This window comes from Arvicanthis niloticus, chromosome 12, assembly GCF_011762505.2.
Source record: "Arvicanthis niloticus isolate mArvNil1 chromosome 12, mArvNil1.pat.X, whole genome shotgun sequence".
Classification (NCBI taxonomy): domain Eukaryota; kingdom Metazoa; phylum Chordata; class Mammalia; order Rodentia; family Muridae; genus Arvicanthis; species Arvicanthis niloticus.
This window is the reverse complement of record NC_047669.1, coordinates 12,092,258-12,115,797: the sequence shown is the minus strand read 5'-3', so window position 1 is coordinate 12,115,797 and position 23,540 is coordinate 12,092,258. Positions and strand designations below refer to the sequence as shown.

Below are 23,540 nucleotides of genomic sequence, written 5' to 3'. Positions count from 1 at the left end.
GTTACTCAAATTTATTTGTATGTGAAAATAGTTACTGATCTGATACCATTCTGTAACTTTGATTTGTTTCTATCTTAAATTTTACCATGAAGTTGGACTCAAGAAGTCATATTTAATTGTAGTTTCTAAACCATTTATATGTACTGTAACTAGTACTTATAAATTTATGCTTTTTAGATTTATATTTATTGTATTTATATTTATGTCATAATGAATATTATTATTTATATTTATTATGTGTGTGTCTCTCTCTCTGAATTCAGGCTTTTACATACTTTGCATTTGTTTCATTTTTAAAAGTCTTTCTTTCTTTTGATGTTTCCTTTGGGGCTGAGGATGTAGCTCAGTTGGTAAGAGCATCATGAGGGCTCAGGTGTGGTCTCCCACACTGTGTAAACTGGGTGTGGTGGCACATGTATGTAATTTCAGCACACAAGTGATGGAGGCAGGGTAATCAGAAGCTCAAGGTCATTTTTGGCTGCAAAGAGTTCAACAACAGTCTATGTTACCATTCTTTTCTTTATCCCTGCCTTTCTCCCACTCCACCTTTTTCCTGTTGATTTTTGTGGGTATACACTTCCTTTCTTTACATTTTAGCTGCTGAAACATTTACATATACATTTAATTTTAAATCTGTTTATCTAACTGTACCCTTTTCCTAAATTGGCAAAAATCTTACAAAGATTAGATTCTTGTTCTCTGCACCTACCTTCTAATACTGTCCAGAACTTCAGTTTTGGTGGTTTATTCTCTCAAGTAAAACAATTGCTCAGTATAACAGTTCATGCAGATTTAACTATGTGGCTGCTATTTTCTCTACTAACCATTCCTTGTTGAAATACTGCTATTCTTTCCTGGTTTACTTCTTTCTGAAATATTGTGTTGAGAGTCTTGCTTGTGATCTAGAAACATCACAGCCTCTCGGTTTTGTTCAACACTCAGTGTCATTATTGCCTTACATCATTAAACATTTTGTATGATAGCCCTGCACTGAGTCAGGTAGCAGGACTCCAGCCCTGCCTTGTCATGATTCTGGACCTTGGGAAAATGCCTTCATGTCTCTGGAACTTGGTTTTCCTTTAGCAGGTCATGGTGAATGGTCTCTAAAGGTCCTTCTTGCTCTCATAATCTCAAGTAGGACAAAATGGGCACATAGCACATTAGACTATGGAGAACGGAATGGGTTTGTCAAAGAGCACTGAGTGACTGAGAAGATGATGAGATGGGAAAGTCAATTACGTCACCCATGCCCCTTTTGATGACAACTTCCTGAATTTCCCTAGTATCTGTGATAAACTCGCCATGCATTCAAAGACGCTTTAAAAACAGCTGTGTCTGTGAGAGCCCTCCCACCCACAGTTCTCAGATGTTCAAGCAGCAGTAGATGGAGAACAGGTGCTGGAGTGAGAGAAGGGCTTCTCTCCAGCTTTTGTGACAAGAGACTCAGGAATACTCTAGTAAGTTTACACCTGAGGCTTAGTGCACTGGGTGTTTTCGTTTTCCTGCACATCTGCTGCATGAAAAAGCGAATTTGGGTTTTTCCTTTTTTTTCTGTTATTCTTAGAATATAAACGAGGACAAAGTGATGACAAAACCATCAAGAATGATTGAATTCAAAGTGTGTAAATGTGGTCACTCTTCCTTATATCTGATTCATTCACCCCTTCTCCTAGTGATCTGTACATGTCTATCTGCTCAGCCCCATTTTGGATTATACGTGTATTCCTCATGGTGCCTAAACAAAGAGAGATGTGTAGTGTTTGACAAATAGTCATTGTACAAGTGGAGTAAGAGTATTAAAATGTGAGTTGTTGAACAAGGGAAGAATTCCACCAGGCCCACCTCAATGGACCTACTTATTTGGATGTAGCATTAAAAGGTCACACATACACACTCACACAAGTGTGTGTGCCCATACACACACTCACTCACAGGCGTGTGTGCACATACACACATGTTCCTCACACACACATTTTTGCAGAATCCAGAAAGAGGGTGCTGAAGTGGTCTGAGAACATGTCAGAAGTTGAGCTCATCTGTGTTGATAGAGTGGAGGCTTCATGCTCACGTGGTATACTGGCTCTGAGAGGCAGTCTCAGAGGACCATATGGAAAGCAAATAGTGAAAAAATGAATCACAGCAACTGGGCTTAAAAGGAAACAGAGATCATCCGACTCCGAAAGAATTCCACACATAGGCAAGTTAAGTGGAATGAGAAGTTTATTGGATTTCTAAATATAAAGTAGTTCTTTTACAGAAAAAAGAATGTGATTTTCAAATTTATTCTCATTGAGCACTGGGGAAACACAATCAAAATTGATAGAATGTAAATAAAAACATGTTTTAATATAATTGAATAATGCACAAATACAAAAGAAATTACCCAAATCACTTTCTTATAACACAGCTTCTCCTGATTTTCAGAAGGGATTATGTGTGCTCCTGTGGGGATGTCAGGGATGGTTTATGAGGCAGCGAATCTATGCAGTCTGCTTATACTGTGAAAATACCATGGCTCTATCAGTATCACGCAAATAAACACTGTCATACCCTCCATGCATCTGTGTAGCTTTTCCTAAGTTGGAAATGTTACTGGGTCTTGAAGCTGCTGCTGGTGAGGCTGTGACGGTGGTCAGCTAGGAGGAAATGCCTGTTCCCAGTAGATACGCTTAGCACAGAGAAAGCTGGACAGCTTTTCTCTCCTGTGTTTGACCCGTCCCATTAAACATGACTTAGCTTTCCTATCACGCTATCTCTCACGGCCACAAGACTGAAACTCAGAACAAGGCCACACTGTGTCTGTCTCAGTTTATTTGTTTCCAAGGAGGGGAACCTGTGTATCCCAAAGACTTGAGGACAGCACAAAGAGATTTTAGAATCCTTTTCTAGCACTGAAATCTAATCAGGTTAACAGCAGAAGATGATTAGTGTTGAAATGAGATAGAGATCAAAGGATCAGCAGCAGAAGAAACGGGAAAAAGTACTGCCCACCTCTAAACAAAACAAAACAAAACAAAACAATCAATCATGATGTTACTACAGAAGTATGGCCATACCCCTAAAGCTCCTCACCAGGGCTATTCCTTCAGCTCTCTTGGGTTGCTGGGCTCATGTGTGGAAGGCAGAGAGGCAGATGACTACGATGACATTAAATATGTCTTGCACAGTTTGTCCCCTCTAACTTGCATTTGGTACAACTGAGTAAGAGAGGTGGCATTGCATGGTAGCTTTGTGACCAAGAGGACATCACTAACGTCCTTTCAGCAAGGCTAAGTGGATGGGACAACACATCTTACTTTCCTCAGAGGCATATTCAAGGGAATATGGAGCCAAGTGACTTAGAAGGAAAGGAAGCGACTTGGCAAGTGTAATCTGCCAGCTGGTTGAGTCAGACGACACATTGAGAACAATCTTTTTTGGAATCATGTCCTCCCTTCAACCCTTGTACAATCAGACAGTATTTCTATGTACCTCGGCACATTTACCTGGCTCACCTCCTAGCACCACCACTGGGTAACAGCTCAGGCTCACAGGCTACGCTGCTGCCTTCTCAAAAATACCTAGAGTTCCTCTGTCACTGACAGAGAGAGCTCCAGGAACAAAAGCCCTCAAATAGCATGGACTGGTATTCTTAGGAGCTGGAGTAAAAATGCTTCAAGGATCTGGCAGGGATGCCTGGCCCCCTGAGCCTATGTTCTCTATAGCCAAGATGTTCGTTTTCTCTAGGTTCGCCTGAAAGATAAAAGGAAACCTGCTGACACTCAAAACGTAGCAATACTTAAGTTTATAAAACACACATGACACATATTAATTGCCTTTTCCTCCCCTGAGGAAGTGTTTGTGATTGTATTATTTCCATGAAATGCAGGTTCTTCAGCAATTTGCCACTATTCCTGGGATATAAATGCAAAGTGGCTGTGTCAGCAGGAAGTGCTGGAGACTCTTGTTTTAGCCCATTTCATGGTAGCCACTGAAGGGGAGATTGGAAATGAGCCACCCTCTTCGATTTGGCGATGCTTCCCTATCTCAGCACCTACCTCCTGCTGATGGTGTTTTTGAAGGCTGAACAGTGCGAGCCCGGGTACCGTGTGTACATACATATGTAGGAATAACGTTTACGTTTCTCAGAATAGGCACTCTTTGAAGGCAGTACATCTAAAAGTAAAGTTAATAGAGCCTATATTTAGCACCCATCTTCTCACTTTGCTGATGTGTATGCTGAACAGAAGATCACAGATTTGAAATCAGTCTCGCAGAGGCCGGAGTCGGCAAATGGCTATATTCAGAGCTGGCAAAGTCTTGCCAACTCCACTGAAGCTGTCAAAAAGGCAGAGCTGGAGAAGGCGCAATCATTTTTCTCAAAGGTGATAGCACAGAAGGAGAAAAGACTGTGACAAAGCCACGGAAGAAGAGCCCGTGTGCACGGCTCAGGCAAGATTACTATCCCTGGGCTCTGTGCCTTTGTGTCACATCTACTTTGTGGCACAGGCTTACTACTTAGAAAGTTCATCTCATAATTGCACACATTCCCATGCTTCAAAGTAGAGAAAGAAAAGCCCCAAATCTGTTAAGTAATGATAAAGGCGTAGATTCAGACAAGGCAATGCAAAACCTAGGGTAAGTCACTATGCAGAGCACCCACGGAGATCAGGGCTCCCTGCAGCTGCACAAACTTGACTTCTAAGTTTCAGGTTTTGTGTAAGGCACATAATTCCGCACGGTATTCTTGAGACAAGAGCCAGACAGTCACATGTATTTAATTCTATTTTCTCCTTGACATGTTTTCTGGGAAAGCGTGGAGACACGATTCCAATGCTTAAAGGGGAGCTCTTCTACCTCTTCAATCACGAGGAAAGTGGTCTTGGGTAGTCCGCTTACCAGGTGTCCCAGTGCACACGTGGGTAGTAAAGGACCATCATTGAGAAATGACTTTGCTACTGCTTCCCTATTAAAACTCTTTTTTATCAGATCAGTGTCTGGAGTCTCCACTTCATTAGGACACATGTCTGTTTGGGCTTCTCACTTGAGGTAGAAAGAGGGCACAGGCGAATTCAGTTTGCCAATGAGCAATGGAGGTCTGTGGTGCTTTAAGTTTTGGTGGTGTAATCCCATAGACTGATGTATCTGACACTCTTTTAGCAACCAAGCAGAACTCAAAAGGTTACTACAATGCACATACTACCCAAGGATTAACTCTTAGGCAAAATGAGGTCATTCCCATTGATGTTATTTAAATTATGAAACTCCCTTTCCTCTCAGTCTGTGCTTGAAGGAATGAAACATGTTAGGCAGATACAACACAACCTGGCCAAGCCAAGCCATTCTATTCCTGTAACAACTAAGTAAGCATCGTGGCTATCCAGAAGCAAAGAGGGGTGAGAGGAGGAACTAGGTTATTTCTTTCACACAAGTCTCCCCTAAGAAATAAAGCACAAAGGGGTTGGGAGGAGGGTGTATAACTGTCTGCTTTATATTTCCTGATCGAAAAATGGAGCTTAATAATTTGTTGAGCAAAGATACTCAGAGCTAATATATTTACTTCATTGTGAAGGGGGATGTGGATTTATGAAAGCAACTATGAATTACTACAAGTCAGTATGAAGCAAAGCAGATGGTATAGAAAATGGCAACAATTTGCCCCAAGAACGCTGGGTCCTACTTTGCTGCTTTCCCTGCAGAAACAGAAGGAATCAAGCAAGAGAGATAAACACCTCCCTTTCTACCCCTGCATCAAAATGCTTTGACATGTTTTAAGAGATATGTTTCTTTTCCTTTTTGGAAGCTATGAAAATGGCTCAGGTCTAAGAATTATTAATTTTCTGGTCTGAAGACCTAAAGTATTTTAAAATAAGATTTCTTTTGGAGAATCAGCTTTCTTGATGAAGACCTGTGTGTGTGTGTGTGTGTGTGTGTGTGTGTGTGTGTGTGTGTTTCAATAACAATACAACTGTGCATTCTCTAAATCATCTCTGGAACTATATTAAATAGTGTGGAAAAATAAAAAAATTTTATCCATATTTTTCTTTTTTTCTATTATATGAAGAAGGAAAGTCAGGCTTGATTCATGAAGATATCTGAAAAATACCACAAACTTTTCAGGAACCAGTACCCTCACACACTAGGCTCTTTATTGTCCTTTTGTCTAATGAGATGGGACAGCTCTACGGAAGCAAGTTTCTCCTCAGGTTATTATGAGGAGTGATCAAAAGGCCTAATTAATCTATAGCTTGCCTGGGTTACCCCATCTGTGCCAGAGGAAATAGTTCCATTCTTCCCACAATAAAATCCATCAAACCCCTTGGACAGGCAAGACACCTTTCTGGCTTGTGGGTGTGAGTGCTCAGCCAATGTTGCCAACCTTCTGGTCCTCTCCAGTATCTGGTATGATATTTCCCTTGTGTGAAGACTGGAGAAAGCTGAAAGGCCACTTGCTATTTCACTTGCATCTTACTAATCTAAGGGACCAGTAAATGAGTGGTGATCTTGATCTGATGGAGGAGAGGCTCTAGGGAAGACAGATGCCTAACCTACAGACATCTGAAAGGGTCTCTAGATTGAGTGCAGATTTAATGTGGACCAAGAAGATTTTCTTAATTGGTCAACGGATTTTCAACTTGTAGCAAACAGCCAGAAGATAGAAAAATGAAAGCCAAGACTGTACCTGGAAGGCATATCTTCATGACAAAGTCAGCTCTAAGAGAAGTGTTTATTTGTTGAGCTGCAATGTCGGCTGACTTCTAGAATGTATCCAGGGTCTTCCAAGTAGGGTTTTCATTGTTGCTAAGAATATAGTGTCATGCTCCTTGTGATAAGGGTAGATTAATCACATAGGTACAACAGCCTGAGAAGCATCCCCTATCCAATGATGAAGGATACATTTCAGAAAGTCTGCTCATTCAATAGCACTTGTTTAGACATTTCAAGGTCTTTGGTCTTGGGTTTGTTGGATTAGAAATTCCTGGTTGCCTCAGTATACTCTTGGCAGGCTCTACATACATGTTAACTGATAGAGAGAATAATGGTTTAACCTATAGCAGCTTCTGCCTCTGTGGGATGTACATCGTTGTCCATGGGAGGAAGGGCTTTCTTAAAACTCAGGTAACCTCTGTATACTACTATATTTGAAATAATATAGTCTCAATTGATATCCTGAACCGGAGAAGTCCAGAGAGGTTTCCAGTTAATGTAAACCAACATTCTCTGGGGAAGTTTGCTGCAATGTGCTTCTGCATGGTTAGTTGTTTGTTCTCAGTGGTCTTTGCTCCATGGGTATCATCACGGAGGTGATCACAAAGACCTATGGCTTCTCGTAAGATGACACAGACATGTGTGATCTCTTAATGATCTGTAACAATATGACACACATATACACCTGCCAGTGATAACCAAATGGTTCTTCCATGAATATTTCTCTACCACAGCCTTGTGTGACAAGGGCTGGGTAAATCCCCACATCTCACACTTACCAGCTATATTGCTTTTGGCAAGACACTTAATGATTCTGAACCTCAGCCTTCTCTTCTAGGGCAGGGCTATGAATAACCATCCTCCCAGGGCTCTTCTATGTGTGAAAACAGCTTGGAAACTCTCTCAGGAATTTTATTATTTCACAGCTAGAAATCTACTCATAGGTGCTACCTACCCAGAAGTGGATAGCAGCCTCTGGCTATAGGGCTCTCAAATTCAAAGCTGATATAGAAGAGACACAGGCCCTGTTCTTCCAAAGGCTAATGGTTGCTAGCTAAACTGTAACCCTGGGCAACAGCGAGAGAATTCATATATATATATATATATATATATATATATATATATATATATATATATATATATATTACATAAAACACAGCATTACCCAATCCCTTTCCTTAAGAACAGTATTATTTTGTACTGAAGAACTGATCAGAAGTAGTGAGTTTTCAGAAGTACCACTGTATTTTGCTTTTGACTTTTCCTTGTAAAAGCTGGAAAATCCACGGTGATGTTTCCCAAACATTTTTAAAGTCATTATCAGTGACCTTATAAATGAAACAAATTGTTCACAGGACAGTTACTAAGGGAGGGCATGAAGCTATACGACAACTGTCAGAACATTTTGTTTTCTGGACAGAAATACACTAACAAAAATTATACAAAGTCTAATATCTGACTGTCAGAAATCTTTTTGACTTTTTTCTAGTGGATATTTAAATTTAAAGCATTTGTACTCCTCAGCTAAAAATGGAAGGTTTTTTTTTAAAGTAATACATCATTCAAAAAAACAAAATACAGTGGAAGAAAAAAAAAAAAAAACAAGAGGAGACATGGATTTTATTACGTTTTGTAGGTTAGTTTTGAGGATCCAGGAGAACATAGAGCCAAAGACTGGCTCTGTTTTAATATCAAAAGTAGCTGAAAGAGAGGAACTTCCTCAGGCTGATGAGTTCCTTGACACGGGCTCTATTTAAGCAAACTTCACTGTGCAGCATGGAGTCCTGACAGAACTGGAACACCAAGTGAGGCAGATGGCTGTGAGTCCTATCTATGTTCCTAGAAGAAGAAGAAAGTAGAGAGAGCCCAGTTGTTCCTTTTTGAGGGTTCAAAAGTCCAGCACATTGGCTACAGGAGAAGAGGATGTAGTATGGTCCCGTAAGGATGCATTTGTCGCAACAAAGACCACAGGGCACTGTTTCCTATCTATACTGTATGAGTTTGTTGCGTCTGACTAGCCACTGACTGTAACCGCGATGAGAAGAGATTAACAGTCGGTTTTCTTCTATGCCTGTCCCCTCTCATTGAGCCTGAATATACGAAAGCTTTCTCTGCTGTTAAGACTCCTGAACCCATGCACCAGGGCCAAGGCATCTTTGCAGATAGGAGCCTAAGCTGTCCTGGTGACCCTTCACTAGTCTTCCTATGACTTCCCAACGTCGGTAGTTAAGTCAGCTTGTATCCTCACATGTCCTCCCTGAATTCCCACAGAGGCCTCTCTGTGAAGAGGTCTTTCACATGCCACACTCATTTCTAGGAAGAAGTATGGACTGACTATTTGATCTTATTGTAGTCAGTCTGAAGTCTCTCAGAGAGATTCAACAATGGCCATTAAAAAAAAATATCAGTTAAGGAACTAACATGTTAAGGGGACAAAATTTAAATCCTAAACTCCTCTTTTTTTATTTTTTTTATTTTTTGAGACAAGGTTTCTTTTAGCCTTGGCTGTCTTAAGGAGAGTATAAATTGATCACAGAGAGAAGCTGCTTGCTTTAGACACAAATATTAGTAATAAATGGATACGTTTAGAACCAAAGACTAATATTGATGCAGAACTTCCTAAGTGTCAAGAACCATTTTTTTTCTATCCATCATGAAAATAGACAAATGCTATCCTTGAGAAGACACTGGTAAAGGGAAAGAGACTTTATGAGGCAGAGAACAGGATGGGTGGAATATGCCTTAGCTCCCGTCCTCTCTGCCCATCAAAACCAGCAGTGAAACACATTTACAAAAATCAGTCCAGAAGAGAACGAGCGCTATTTTTTCAGATTGCCTGACCCGTCTTTACCCAGCTCTGTCATTAGGAGGAAATTCCCTTCAAGGGAGGTCAAGAGTTTCACTTGAAGGATTCTCATTCCTTTCCCTTTCAACCTGAGGCAAAGTGCTTTCACCTACCCTAACAGACAGCTATAGCTGGGTCAAAGACTAGATGCAAAGAGAATCAGGAAATATTCAGAAAACTACGAGGTAATGTTATCACTGGAACCAGAAGATAACTGTCAATGTTAATAAATGACAAGCAGAAGTACTTGGTGGTATCAAATCCACAAAGGTGAAGGGTCTGAAGTTTAGAAGGTTTTATGTAGTTCCCCAGCTAGCCTGGGTTACCGTGAGTGTATCCCACACTGGCCATCATATTCAGTAATAAATATTATGGCCATCAGTCAGGAAAGCAATAGAGAATGCAGATCTTTATAAGGGGACTATAGTACTGTATACCCAGGTACAACACCTGAGTAATATGTTCAACAAGATCTCCTAGCACTGGGGTTGAACACAAAGTTACATCTGCATTCCTAACAGAGCGTTCTGCTTCTAGGACTGAAAACTGAAGTTATGTTCAAAGATAAGTTCATGGAACACATTGGTGGCTACTTAACAATATTGTATTGAGCATAGTAGGTGACTATTAGAGCATAGTAGGTGACGATCAGACAGATGAGTGAAGTTTCATCTTGCCCCTATGTGGATAGGTATCTTGGAAAGCTTAGTTCAGCCAGTCATTCTAAGTATTACAAAAGAATTTGAGCATTTGTAGTATGCTAATTTTTAATAAATGCTAGAAGACAGAGATACTTATCATCCTGGTTAGACCCCTCCCCCCAGATATAAAACAAATACCAATCAGAAGCAAAGAACAAGAATTTGAGCATTTTTTTTCCAGTAAGATGGTTAAAAATATGTTTCTCTACAAAGATTTCTACAATTAGTCATATGCATGGTGGCTAACTAAAATATTGTCTAAAAACTTTGCATAAGGAAGAAAAAATTAAAACAGAAAAGTAAATTAGTGTCTTTCTCTTCTGTACTAAGGGGAAAATATGCCTACAAAATAATGTACACGCTACAAAAAAAAAAATTCTTAGTGCTGAAACTACCCCTTACAAGTACTGAGTCAATTATTCTCATTTAACGTGGACCATGGGCTAAGCGCTGCAATGTCCAAGTTTGGGAAAGAATATAGTTTCTCATTGCTACAAAGAAAATTATCAAGTTCATTGAAGTGGGACAAAATTGGTCTCTTACTAAAAATATTAAGATTTTTGTGGTGAAAGGGACTTTGAGTTAAAAACAGAATCCTAGTCTAGCCATAGAAAGATCACTTTGCACATAGGTGAGAAATATACAGATAATTTTAAGGCAATACCCTATCAGCTAAGTCCCCGATAAAGAGTCATTAAAACACAGCTGAAAGACTACACCTCCCTCTAGAAATAAGCATAAACTAAAGAATCCGTCCCCATGAAGCAGTTTTGCTGGCTGGGTAAGTCTATGTTCTGGGAGCCACTCTCCTTTAATGAGATCATAATGCTGTTGTATCCTAACTGAACGGACAGAGAAGGCCAGATAGGGCAGCATTAGCAGGCACAATGGAGAAAGAGGTTAGAGGGAGGTGGCAAAGGAGAGAAGAGGAGAAAGCAAGGGAGGGAGGAGCTTAGCACTTGCATTTGATCACAGTAGCTTTGGCCAGGCTCATTTCAAAAGGTCAGAAATAAAGCGATGCTAACCAACCGACAGCATCACAAGCAGCTTCACTCCGATTACCAGCCAATTAAGTCACTTGTCCTGAAATAGTGAAGGCTGCACCACAATAGAATCTTGCTCAGAAACCAAGATGGTTTATTACGGAGTCAAACAAATAATACAATGTAAAAATGTGAGAGCAGGAAGGGTGCTGCAGGCACAAGTCTCTGCCTTTCGTATCCCACTAAAACAAGGGGAAGACCTCACGTTAGAGCCATGAGGGCCTTCCAAACTGGTACATTAAGATGGAAGTGTGCTCACGTGCTCTCCCTCTCCCCCCGTATATCTTTGATATATCCTCGTATATCTCCCCGTATATTTGAGTATTTCTATTACTGAGCAATAGTCTTAGTAGTGTAACCAGGTTATTTAAAAAATAAGGCACACTTGTGGATTGCTTTTGATTGTCTCTTGTGAAAGTACACCAGAAGAGCCATCCCAGGACATGAATTGAGGCACATTTTGCAGAGGTATCTTTTTCGGTTGCTGGTTTTCTACAGATGGCTGAAGCGGGGGTATGGAACATGCTGTCATATTTCATTCATAACACACATGTACTGTAGCCGTCGGCAACAGATGGACAATCACTTGTTTAATCTACAAATGTGAAATGCTAAGGTAGAATGGCAATATTTCTAGAAATGTATATGGAAAAAAAAAAAGCCTTTCCAAGCCAGGAGGGATGGTGAGAGGCTGGGAGGTTACATCAGTGTTTCTCGGATCTCCCTAGCAGCTGCCATAATTTTCCCGACACCCTTCAAAACTTGAGAATGGAAGGATCAGGGGGCAACCGACACAGATCTGACAAGAGAAGCCCAAACCACATCAAATAGAAATAACACTGTTATTCCTGACTGGTTCACATTAATAGGATTTGTAGTAACCAGGAAGATGCTTGGCAATTGCGTTTTCAGAGTCCTGCCTATTAACGCTCTGCTGCCGCCTCACAGAGCACTCCCCACCCCCCACCCCCGGCCCAAGTACAAAAGAGCTGTTTATGGTTATTAAGTTCCATACTTTTAAGTCCAACATAAACATTATTGCAGAATATTTAGTGTTTTTTTAAGTTCGTGTCCTTAATCAGCATATAACCCATGTAGTAGTTCTAATCTGAAGTTGTTCCTACAGGGACAACAATGTGCTAATGACAGGAAAAAACACCCACATCTTCGGGCTGCAGAGATGGCAGAATTTCACTAACACTGTGCTAGGACTTGTGAGGATGTATTTTTGAGTTTTGACTGTCGTTTGCCAATCAGACTCCATATCGAGGCAGTCTGAGATGGGAACCCAGACAGTCATGAAATCTTCTTCTGGATGGGAGGTTTAGCTGTGGTAGAGCACTTGCCTATTTTATCCGAGGCTGAGAGATCTGTCCCCACCACTTCAGAAATAGAAAGAGGATTATTTTGAATGTTTTCTGCAGAGCCCATGATGGTGGGTTTTTTCCTTTTTTATGCATTTTATTTTATACAGAAAAACCAAATGTTTGTGCTCTTGAAAGTTAAACAATTCAGGTATAATTTTATAAGTTTTCTGTTACAGACATTATATTTTTTCTATTTATGTATTTAAATGATAAGTAAGGCAATATATCAAAAGGCAATGTATATAATCATTAAGGTAATAGATCTTTATATCTCTATAGTAGGCAAAACTTTATGTAGATAAGACAGCAAAGAGTAGAGTACTTGGTGTTGCATAAATCAAATGCTTAGCACAGGAAAACAGGAAAGCAATGTAAATTATATATTAGAGAAATTGTAGAATAATGTGGTAGGATCCTTTATATTCATTCAACCTTGTGAACAAAAAACATCTAACTCTAAATATTTCTGTATATGTGTATGTGCACATTCATTATTATAAAAGTATAAGTCTATATTAAAAAGAAATTTACTTAAAAAAAAAATCTTTGGTAAAGACCCTCTGAGGTTACTCGACAGGAAAGCACTGGGTAGGCTATAAGCAAGAGAGCTCTGCCGGGAAAACCTCAGGGAAGAAACGGGGGCAGCATTTTCCTATAAATCTCCCATGTAAACATCTGGTTACATAAGTAGTTACATGTAACAAACAAGGAAGATGTTATTGCTCTATTGTATAAATATTACATAAACTCTTCCTCTGCTGTCTGAACTTATAGCAATATTCCTACATTTCTAGGCATTATTCCTGCCCCTTCCTTATACTGTAACTCTACTTTTGGCTTAAAGACATTTCCTGAAATATTTTGTGGTGAATATTTTAGTCAGTTCTAGCCTGCATCCACCTGGATTGTCTGTCAGCATTCCTCAAGGTCATGGGCACAGTTGAGCCTTTGATTTGCAGCACGGGATTCCAAGCTAGAGTGGCCACTGAATCCTGAGATCCACAAGCTGCCCTCCACGAACCTCAAGATAAGAGAAGCAAGGTGAGAGCAGGCGGTGAGGGAAAGCCCCTGAAACTCATAGCTTTGGGGACACTAACAGGCAAACTGCCTGATGGAGAAAGTAAATAAGGCACAGATTGACCCAGAGGGGCTGCCTGACAACGGCCTAAGGGCTTCCTTTAATCGCTTTTATGATGACTTCTATTCAAGTAAAATAAATTTTATAGAATTCCTGAGGCATGGATTGCAATTTTAAACACGCACAAGTAATTAAACATTTTTTTGTTTAGTTTTGTTTTTTTTTTTTTTTGCTCTAAATGGTAAAATTAAAACTGTCAGACTAGAAAATCATCATGTCATGAAGATTAAAAAAAAAAAAAGATGCAGAAGGGCTGGGAGTGCCAGGGTGCCAGGGTGCCAGGGTGCCAGGGTGCCAGGGTGCATGCCGAGCACATGAGGCCATAGTTCAACTCCCAGTACCATATAAAAGAAATAAAAAGATATTTGTTTCATCTTTTAAAGAATTTAAAGTGACTATATTTCTACAACTGGGTATTAGCTATAGAAGGATTGTTATATTATTATTTATACCCTTCTGTATATTTAAGGTATTCCATAATTTAAAGGTTTATATCTGTAGAAGATTTATAGAAAGCTTTGGGAAATCTCATTCTGAGATACTGAGTACTGAGTTTACAATATGGCCAGCTGCGATTGCTGAACGTGGCGTCTCCTCTGAATGAAGCAAATTGGCTCTGGTTGGCAAGCAAGTGTTTCACTGGCTAATAAGAGTTCGCACAAAGATTCTAGGCAGGCATTCTGCATATTTTTACCTCAGAAAGACAATCTGATTTTCAGCGATTGTCTTTGAAAGTGTGGTGTAAATGTCACATTGATGATGGGAAAATGTCTCCTGCAATATGTACTTGAGTTGCAGAAGGATTGTAAGAATAATAAACTCTGGTTTCACAATCTTTCCCAGCTTATTTTTCTTTTTAAAAGAAGATGAAACATGGTTGCATAACTTCACTTCATGTGTCCCAATTTGCAATTTCCAGGCAAAAGAGATTTAGGTTTGGGTCATTATAAAGTAAAAGGAAGAAAGATAAGAATTTGAATCCTTTTAGTACGTATCTTTCTGAAGATACGTATTAATTGTAGGGACCATGCTAACCTATTGGGGGAAGTTTCACAGTAATTCTAAGACGAAGCGTTGGACAGATTTGGAAATGTATCAAAAGCAAGTCTGACTCTTATGTCCAGAGGGTGTGGGAGGTAAATCTCAGGGTGGGATTGTGGAAACACAACCGGCCTTCCAAATACACCTAGAACTCTGTTGGCTAGCATGTCCCACTGGGCCTTTCCTGCACAGTGGTGAAACCTGGTTTTCTTTCCCCACGTTTTAGATACTGGCCAATCGACGTTTTCAAACGAGCCCTGACTGCTGGGCACTGAAGATTTTGAGTTTGGATAGTCGCAGACTAACGTTGGGCTCCTGTTAACTTTTTCAAATAAATTCTTTATAGTTTAACAAAGAAAAATATGCGCACCCCCATCATTATTTTTAGCAGGAGACATGAGGGGTGTCGTGCAGAGGGAAAATTCTCCTTTTCAATGCCTGGTAACAGAATGACTGACTTTAGTAGCCACAGCCAGAGGAAAAGCGACAGACAAGATGAGACTTAAGGCACCTGCATGCTGGCACATTCACCCTGGAAAAATCATGTGACAGCAAATACCACACTAAAAATCTATTCAACCCCATGAGAAGTGAGACAACCATGAGGATTAAAAGTCCCAGGAATGCAGAAGTGAATGGGATGGAGCATAATCTGTGCAAAAATGTGGAAGTCCTTGGAACAAAGGCTCACCAAGGCCCTACATGATTAAATGTGAAATGTGTATTTGGTAAGAACTTAGACAAATCGTATCATCTATGTGCTTCTACAGAAAAGGTTACCAGCAGATGAAGAACAGAGACTATCTCAGAGGTTGAGCTTTGCCTCTATTTTTCTATTTCTTCGCTTATCTTTTTCTTGTGTTGCGTTCTTCTTGGTGGCGTGCACTCAGCAGCTGAGCTGGCTACCGACTCTACAGGTCAGTGCTTGCCTTGGCCGTCAAGACCCTGATGCGGGCTGAGTTGCAGGTCTTACAGAGGATGTGTCCATCCAAGGGGTAGCAGCCTTGGTTGTCTCCTTCGGACAGAAGACCACCACAGTCCTAGGGAAATGAAGACAGTGAAGTAAGTAAACTCAAGCCCAGGCATAAACTGAGCCTCTCCATGAGGCTTCCGTAATGGGGACACTGGACCCCATGAGAGTATATGACTATATGACGTAGCAGATCTTGAATGAAACTGAATTAGAGATTAGCAACATAAGTACAACAGTAACCAGGAGTAGTGGCATACACCTTTAATCCTAGAACTGGGGAAGCAGAGGCAGGTGGACCTCTGTGAGTTCAAGGCCAGCCTAGACTACATAGCAAGTTCTAGGCCAGGAAAGACTAGAGAGGAAAGCCCTGTCTCAAAACAAAACAACTACAAATAGTGTAAAATTACTCTTCCAGTCACCAAATAAAAACATAATATACGACAAAAGAACCTACAGATCTCAGCTCCCAGTGGGTAGCTTTCTCTCTCCCAAACAACAGTGAAGAAAATGCAGTATGGTCCCCATGCACCCTACCCTTGGCACTCAGTTTTAGGATCTCTTCAGAAAAATGGACAAACAGGTTTGAGAATAGAAGTTTGTAGCTATTTAAATAAAAGGAAAGTGATTTCTGGCATGTAGAAAGACTACCAGTGGCTTTTACATATTTACTTCAATAGTAGCAAGGACAGAAAATTGCAAGAGCTAGGAGGACTGATGATTGGTAATTCTTTCCAAAAGGGACAGCACAGTGAAGAGAAATACATGGGAGACAGGGAGACGAGCTCCACGGGTGCCACTGTGAGGCTTGGCACTGTCTGTGAAGGCTGCACACAAGACTGAATACCATTCTGAAAATAGTTCAGCCATTTTCTACTGCACTGAGCTTTTGGGATGGTCAAAGCAGATAAAGGATGTGAATGTGTAAAATGCAGAGTCGCATACATGTGTAGGATGGCGCTGCTGTTGGTATCCGTGAGCGCCCATTATGTAATGTGTTAGGTAGCACTGGAAACCAGCCCTTGCCTTTAGGAGAAATGCGAGTGTGCTTGGAAAGTAAACAGAGCCACATTTAGCCCTGTGTGCCCTGCTCACGGTAACAGAACCTGTCACGGGCCACGGCTGCTGCAGAGTTGCCCTCCGCTCTTCGAGAGTGGCGAAGAGATGAATGAAGCCAGGCCTACAGCTGACAAATAATAAACTCTGGGTATAAACAAGGCTGACCCAAAGTGCCACAGCAGACACAATTATGATCCACAGGAAGTTTGGCTTTGCCAAAAAGAACCAATGATATATGATACTTTGAGATGTCTTCAGGAAGTGAGTAATGGAAGCAAACCAAAGTAATATTATAAATAACATGATTCATAGAAGACACAGTTTTAAGCCTCTTTTCTCCTCTCCTCTTCTTTCTCTTTCTTCTTTCCTCTCCTCTCCCTCCCTCCCCCGCCCCGGTACACACACGCATACACGCACACACGCATGTGTGCACACATACTCACACATGAGGGTCAGATTTTGACAATGTCTAGTGTCCTTCCCTGTTATTCTCTCCTTGTTTCTCTCTCTCTCCTCTCTCTCTCTCTCTCTCTCTCTCTCTCTCTCTCTCTCTCTCTCTCTCTCTCTCTCTGTCTCTTTCTCTAGGGGTCACTTCAGTTCAGCTGGAGTGAGTGGTTAATTAGCTCTCGGATCTGTAATGGCCCAACAGACTTTCCTCTTTCTCCTCCACAATTGCTGGTGTTACTGGTACATGCTGCTGTTCTTTCTTTACATGTGGGTTCTCAGGATCCAAACTTAGGTACCTGCACTTGTGTGGTAAATACTTACTGATCAAGCTGTTTCAAGCTCAGCTGCCCAATTTCAAGCCTTTAATGAGCTGTCCTCAATGGTCATTTGGACCTTGTAGAAAGTCCAGTCCTGACCACAGCACTGGAAACACAGATATCTAGGACCATAACACTGAGGCACTGTACAGGAGAAGGCTGGAATGGAGAGCCTCCTTCCTGTTTCTCAGGGTGGCAGGCAGGGCTAGAATGTGGCTTGCTGTCCTCCATTTGAGGCTCTTCTCATTTTATGGTTTTGTTTCTGGAAGTTTCTCAGCAATTAAAAGCAAATCTAATTTGTACAGCACACTGGATGCAAAAACACTAGTCAAAGCCTGCATGTATGTAATGGAGTACGTGAGAGACTGTGGGGGTCCTTTTTGGAGCCTTACTGTCTCCTGTAAAACGACTGCTAAAGGATGCCTATACCCCTGTGGTCTCATTACAGGAATGCTGGAAAGACAATGGCTGAACACTGATGCTCTCTTTACTTCCCTGTTCATAAACCTTGCATAAAAACTGTTAGTTTGGTATTGTATTTCTTCATGTTAAGAACATGGGCATGCAACTTGGGCTTTAGGGAGAAACAAGGCATAGTGCATAAAACAGATGGTCAGTTATAGGCAAGGCAGTGAATGGAGCAGACAAATTCTCTGGAGCCTTTAGAGCCTTCCCAGCCTGCATCCTTGGGCATCTTCCAGTTGGACTCTAAGGGCACAGGGCTAAGAAAGCCTGTATCCCATACTGACAGGAGACACAACTGCATGGGGATAAGAAAGCCTGTATCCCATACAGATGGGGACAGGCCTGACAAGTGCTGCATACTCAAGAGGTAGGAATGAGAAAGAAAACTGGAAGGAGAGCACCTGGGTAACACAGAGAAGAAGGTTAAATATTTCAAAACCATATTCTTAATGTAGCATCCTTTGTTAACTAAAATGATGAGGGAAAGAACCTTTGCCCGTGTGTATTAGTGCATCAACGGCTGCATGTCCTGCCAGTATCAGCCAAGCTACTTTTTTCACTTTAACTTGGTTATGGATATGCACAGTGGATTCTCACAGCACCCTGTACCCGACTCTTCTATAGCTCTTAGCAATAGGGCCTCTCAAATAATCTTTGGGAACTAACTACTATATCAATAAATTTCCATGATTTTGAATGAGAAGCTTTTATATCTCTAAAAAGCATGTTTTTTTGTCTCCTTCTCATTAGGTGATATTGGCCTCTCTGCCCATAGAAGTAGTTAACCAAACCCCAAGTTAAAGATGCTTCATCATCACCACCACCACCATCATCACCATCATCATCATAGCCTTTCTTCTAGCTTAATAGTTTACAATGTCCCGTGTCATATAATTTTATGTTTAGGTCTCATAGCCATATCTGGAGGAATAAGACTTGGAAGCATTTAAAATGTCCAGAGAGAGGGGCCTGGCTATGAAGAGTGGGGTAAGTTGAGTGATGTCAGTATATTAACTGCCTGTGTCAGAGTTAAAAACTGTGAGTGCTAAGGTATTTGGTAGGCACAAAGCTCTCCAGGTTTTATAACTGCTCTGACTTGGGGATGCCACAGACCTCACAGCGGTAGCAGTGCACATGGAAATCACGGTCCAGAGCCACAATGCGGACGGTCTCCTCCTGGCCTGGGGCCGGCATGATAGGTTCCTTGCACACAGAACAGCGAGGGGCAAATTTCCTGAAAATAGAAAGAATTCTGATGAGATGTTACGAACAGATGAGGATGGAGAGGAATACAGAAGGAAACAGAAAAACTGGGAGGCTGACACCTTAGCTGTACTTCCTGTGTGACCTGGACCAGAAGAGACTGAGGCAGTAGAGGCCTCTACAGATGGTGTGTAGTGCTATCTGACAGGGAAGAGGGTGCATCTGCTTTGTACAGAGGACATCAGCAGGCAGCATGTGGGGTGCAGTGATCCTGTGCACAGAACTCCTGCATGAGCGTGACCTAGCTGAGCACAGGAAACAAGGTCCAGCCTGAACGTGCATGGCAAAGGTCTTCTTGGTAGGCCCTGACCACCCTCCAACTTGCTTCTATTGGCACTCCTTCATTGGGCCACAGACAAATATCCTGACATTGGAAATCTCTACAGCTTCTTTTGTTAAAATTTCTCTTGAATTCTTGACCATATGAAGCCTCAAACACGCATGTGCACATATATCATTTGTGGAGGTATAAACTGAGACATGATTTGGAATGGACACACATAAGAACCGAAGACAATCGATAAAGGATACACAGAGCCAGCATGTCTGAAATCCTAGTACCAGAGAGGCTGAGGCAGGAGGATCAGCCTACGTGCCAACCTAGCTTGGGCTACTGAGTGAGACCCTGTTTCAACACCTAAAATCCAATAGTAGAGAAACAGGATGTAGAGATACTGAGGAAGTCACTAAAGTTTTCATGGTAATGGTTTTAAGATTAATGATGTTAAAATTTATCTACTTGTAGTAAGACTTAAAAGGAAATAATGATAGTAATCTAATACTCTGCAGAGAACTTCACGGTTGTCAAAGAGTTTTTACATACATTATACCCTCTGTGTACATTCTAATCTTCCTGGAGGTGCCCAAAAGGCATCTGTATGGCTGCAATCTAAATAAATATGAATTAAGCAGCGGATCGATTGATTGCTGTGAAAGAAAAATTAAGAGGATCATGGTACAACTGCAGCAGTAATCAGGGTTGTTGTAATTGATATTTTATGCAAGAGGTTGATATTCAGTGGGAAAAAAAAACTGCTTTGAATTACCTGATTATTTTTGAATCTGGGTTATCAGTAGTAAAACAGTCAGGCTTCTGATATTAACTTTAAAATGTCCTCTCCCTGGATACCAGGATGCTGGGAGGGCAGAAGTAGCCACAGCCTCGCTGGTTTTCCCAGGTACGTGGGTTCCTCCTCTAGGATTCAATTTCCTCTTCTTCTCACTCTCTCTGTTTTTTTTTTTTTTTTTTTTTTCTTTACCTTTTTAGGTAGTAATTATTTCTATGTCTTTGCTGACCACTATGATTGGCTCATACAAGAGAATTTTGAGCAATACCCAATAACATGAATCACCTGCTATACTGTTTCTAATGAGAAAGATGTTACTGGATTTTATGTCTAGTCTCATGGTCCATCTCTATAGACAGTCTGAAGCAATGTCCTTTCTGACCAATCACTCGTCCTTGGCAAAGCAGAGAGGCAGGAGCTGTCACTACAGTGCTCATGATCCACTGGGATGTTTTCCAGTGCCTAAGTTGCCAAGTGGGCACTAATAAATACTAATAAAAAATGGGTGAAAGCAGTTCTGATGGGTATTGTTTACTAAGTGCCTAATATGTACTAAGTTCTGTTAAGCACTGTGCACGTGTTATTATTTTCTGTTGATAGCCATCTTATGGGAAAGTATTTTTATCACTTCTATTCTTCGGTCAAGGGAGCCATGAACCTAGTTATTTCATATCCAACATACTTTTGGCAATTAACAGATGAATGTTAAATTAAACAACTAAATGGATCAGTGCTCGGATTTGGGCTTGCAATGTTCCCTTCAGGCTCATAGACTCGGGGTTCAGTTGTCAACTGAAGAACCTTTGTGAAGTGACTGGATTGTGACAGTGTAGACTTCAACAGATTAGTCTAGTATTACAGTCACAGTGCAATGGTGTTATCAGGAGGTGGTGCAGATATAAGAGGTAACCTTGTAGGAATGAGCAGGTCACTCACTGACAGCATGCTCTTCAAGGCGACATCTTGTCCCTGAGAGCCATGAGGTGAATAGTCTTTTTCTTCCTTTCTTCCATCATGTCTTTCTTCCATTACATACTGCCTCACCACCAGTCTAGAAACCCAGGACCAGCTCACATGGACTAAATATTCTGAAACTCAGGTGTCTACATAAACCTTTTCTACTCAGGTATTTATCACAGGGGAAGGAAGTCTCACAAAGACCACAGGTGACATCTCTGCCAAGAAACCACAGACTGTTTATGTGCAACACACCAACAGTTTAAGCTGACTGTTCTGGGCATCACCAGTGCCCTGGCACTAGAAACACAGACTCAACAATATTCCAGCACAGGCCTCATAGGAAATTCTCCATGCTTCTGTATTTGTCTTAAACTTTTTATATATATAGTCTATCTTGTTGCAAAAAAATATCTAAATTGGTTACTGTAAAACTTGATTCATATGTGCAGGTCACTAGAAATCCAAAACTATACATACTTACTCAAATAAAATTATTCAAATATAGAGGTGCCATGATCCCTGGGAATAAGGAGGGGTAAGATCAAAGAAATCTTATTAAAATAGACAGTAAGTTTAGCTTTGAATACAGTCATATCGGTAAAATGAGGAGACTGTGTATGTATATATGTATGTATGTGTGCATGCATGTATGTATGGTGTGTGTGTACACCCACTGGCCACTCCCACGTACTATGTACAGGACCTAAGGTAATCACCTTAACTACTTAGTAGCTACTAGCAATCAAGTCTGTGAAAGAGTTCAATTCCCAGGCTGTGGGACATGAGTCAACCTTAAGCAAAGGTAGTTACATGGAAACCAGCCCTTAGGCAAACCTCACAATTCTGCCCTTCAAGTGAGAAGCTCTGAGATGACATTTTGAGGGGCTTCTCTGTAGACAACCCCTACATCCTCCATCAACAACTCCCTTGTTTCTTACATAGCACATGTCAACTCCTGCTTGTGTGAGGCCTGCTGATCCCGGAGCCAACTGCTCAGTTCTGAGGAGGACAGGGCAGCTGTCCTCTGGGTGCTGCTCTTTTTGCCCTGTATCCCAGCTATACCCACACAGCCTGCCTCCTCCCCACAAGCCCAGCATTAGCATTGACCTTTATCCAGCTTTCATTGTCCGGCTTCTCCTTCAGCACTCAACACGGCCATGGCACACAGAGAGAAGTGTGTGACTGTGAGTAGAACCAAGCTGAGATATGTGTCCTAAAAGCTCACAGGAGAAAGCCACTCAGAACAACCACAAAGAAGTTTTCCAGAGTAGAGAGGCAGGCTCTGCCCCTTTGTTGGTGTCCCTAGCCATGCACTGACTCTCCCCATGCTAGACAGCTAGAACCATGTGCTGGAAGGCTAGCACCCTGTGATGGAAAGCCAGCACCCTGTGATGGAAAGCCAGCACCCCTAGTGGAAGGCTAGCACCCCATGGTGGAAGGCTAACACCTCATGGAGGAAGACTACCACCCCATGATTGAAGGCTAGCCACTCTGTCTTCTAGTACTTTGAAAGCTAAGCAACAAGCATTCTGGAATATGTTCTTTTCTTTTTCCACAGAAGGGTAATATCCAACCCTCCACATCTTCCAATTGTGCAGACATTATTTTTTTTAAGAAATAACTTCTTATTTTTCATGTGCACTGAAAGAGGAGGGGCAGGCCTTGAGATATGTATCTTTCCCCCTTTCAGTCGCTCAAGTCTGCTTTGCGGGAGCGTTCAGACCCACAGGCTTATGTCACTGGTTACAAGTCTCTAATTATGTTCCCCACCACTAGAAAGAAGGAGAAATGGCAGCGACATAAACTTGCATTTGTCAGAACTGATTCCTCTTTTAATTGAGGGGTATAACATCTTGGGCTTTTCCTGCAACACAAACATGTGAGCTCCGCTTACAGCTATCTGTCTGTCTGTCTTGGATCAGCGGAGTCTCAGAGAGGAGAGAATGGTGACAGAAAAACACTCCACGTTGGTTTCTTTTCACTTCCCTTAAATAGATGCAGGGTTTTTTTTCACGTGTAATTACAAACTAAAAATAGCAATAATGTGAAGTACAATTTATGCTGTGACTGCCCTTTAAAAATGAGCCTTTTCTTGACTAATTCAAGTTGAAATTTTCTGCTTCTGGGTTTTTAAAATTTATTTATTTATTGAATTCATTCATCCCCACAT

General features: G+C 41.2%; 1 protein-coding gene across 12 annotated transcripts in view; it reads right to left on the bottom strand.

Annotated features, from left to right (window-relative positions):
* Window positions 1–2,202: 2,202 nt before the first annotated feature.
* Lpp (LIM domain containing preferred translocation partner in lipoma) overlaps window positions 2,203–23,540 on the bottom strand; it is a 597,622-nt gene continuing 576,284 nt past the window's right edge. For all 12 annotated transcript variants that reach the window (XM_034515315.2, XM_076942742.1, XM_076942739.1 and 9 more), the window contains 2 exons: window positions 19,194–19,314; window positions 2,203–15,862 (listed from right to left, as the gene is read on the bottom strand). In XM_034515315.2, the coding sequence (XP_034371206.1) occupies window positions 15,734–15,862; window positions 19,194–19,314 (250 nt within the window). In that variant the 3' untranslated portion in view covers window positions 2,203–15,733. The remainder of the gene's footprint in view (window positions 15,863–19,193; window positions 19,315–23,540) is intronic.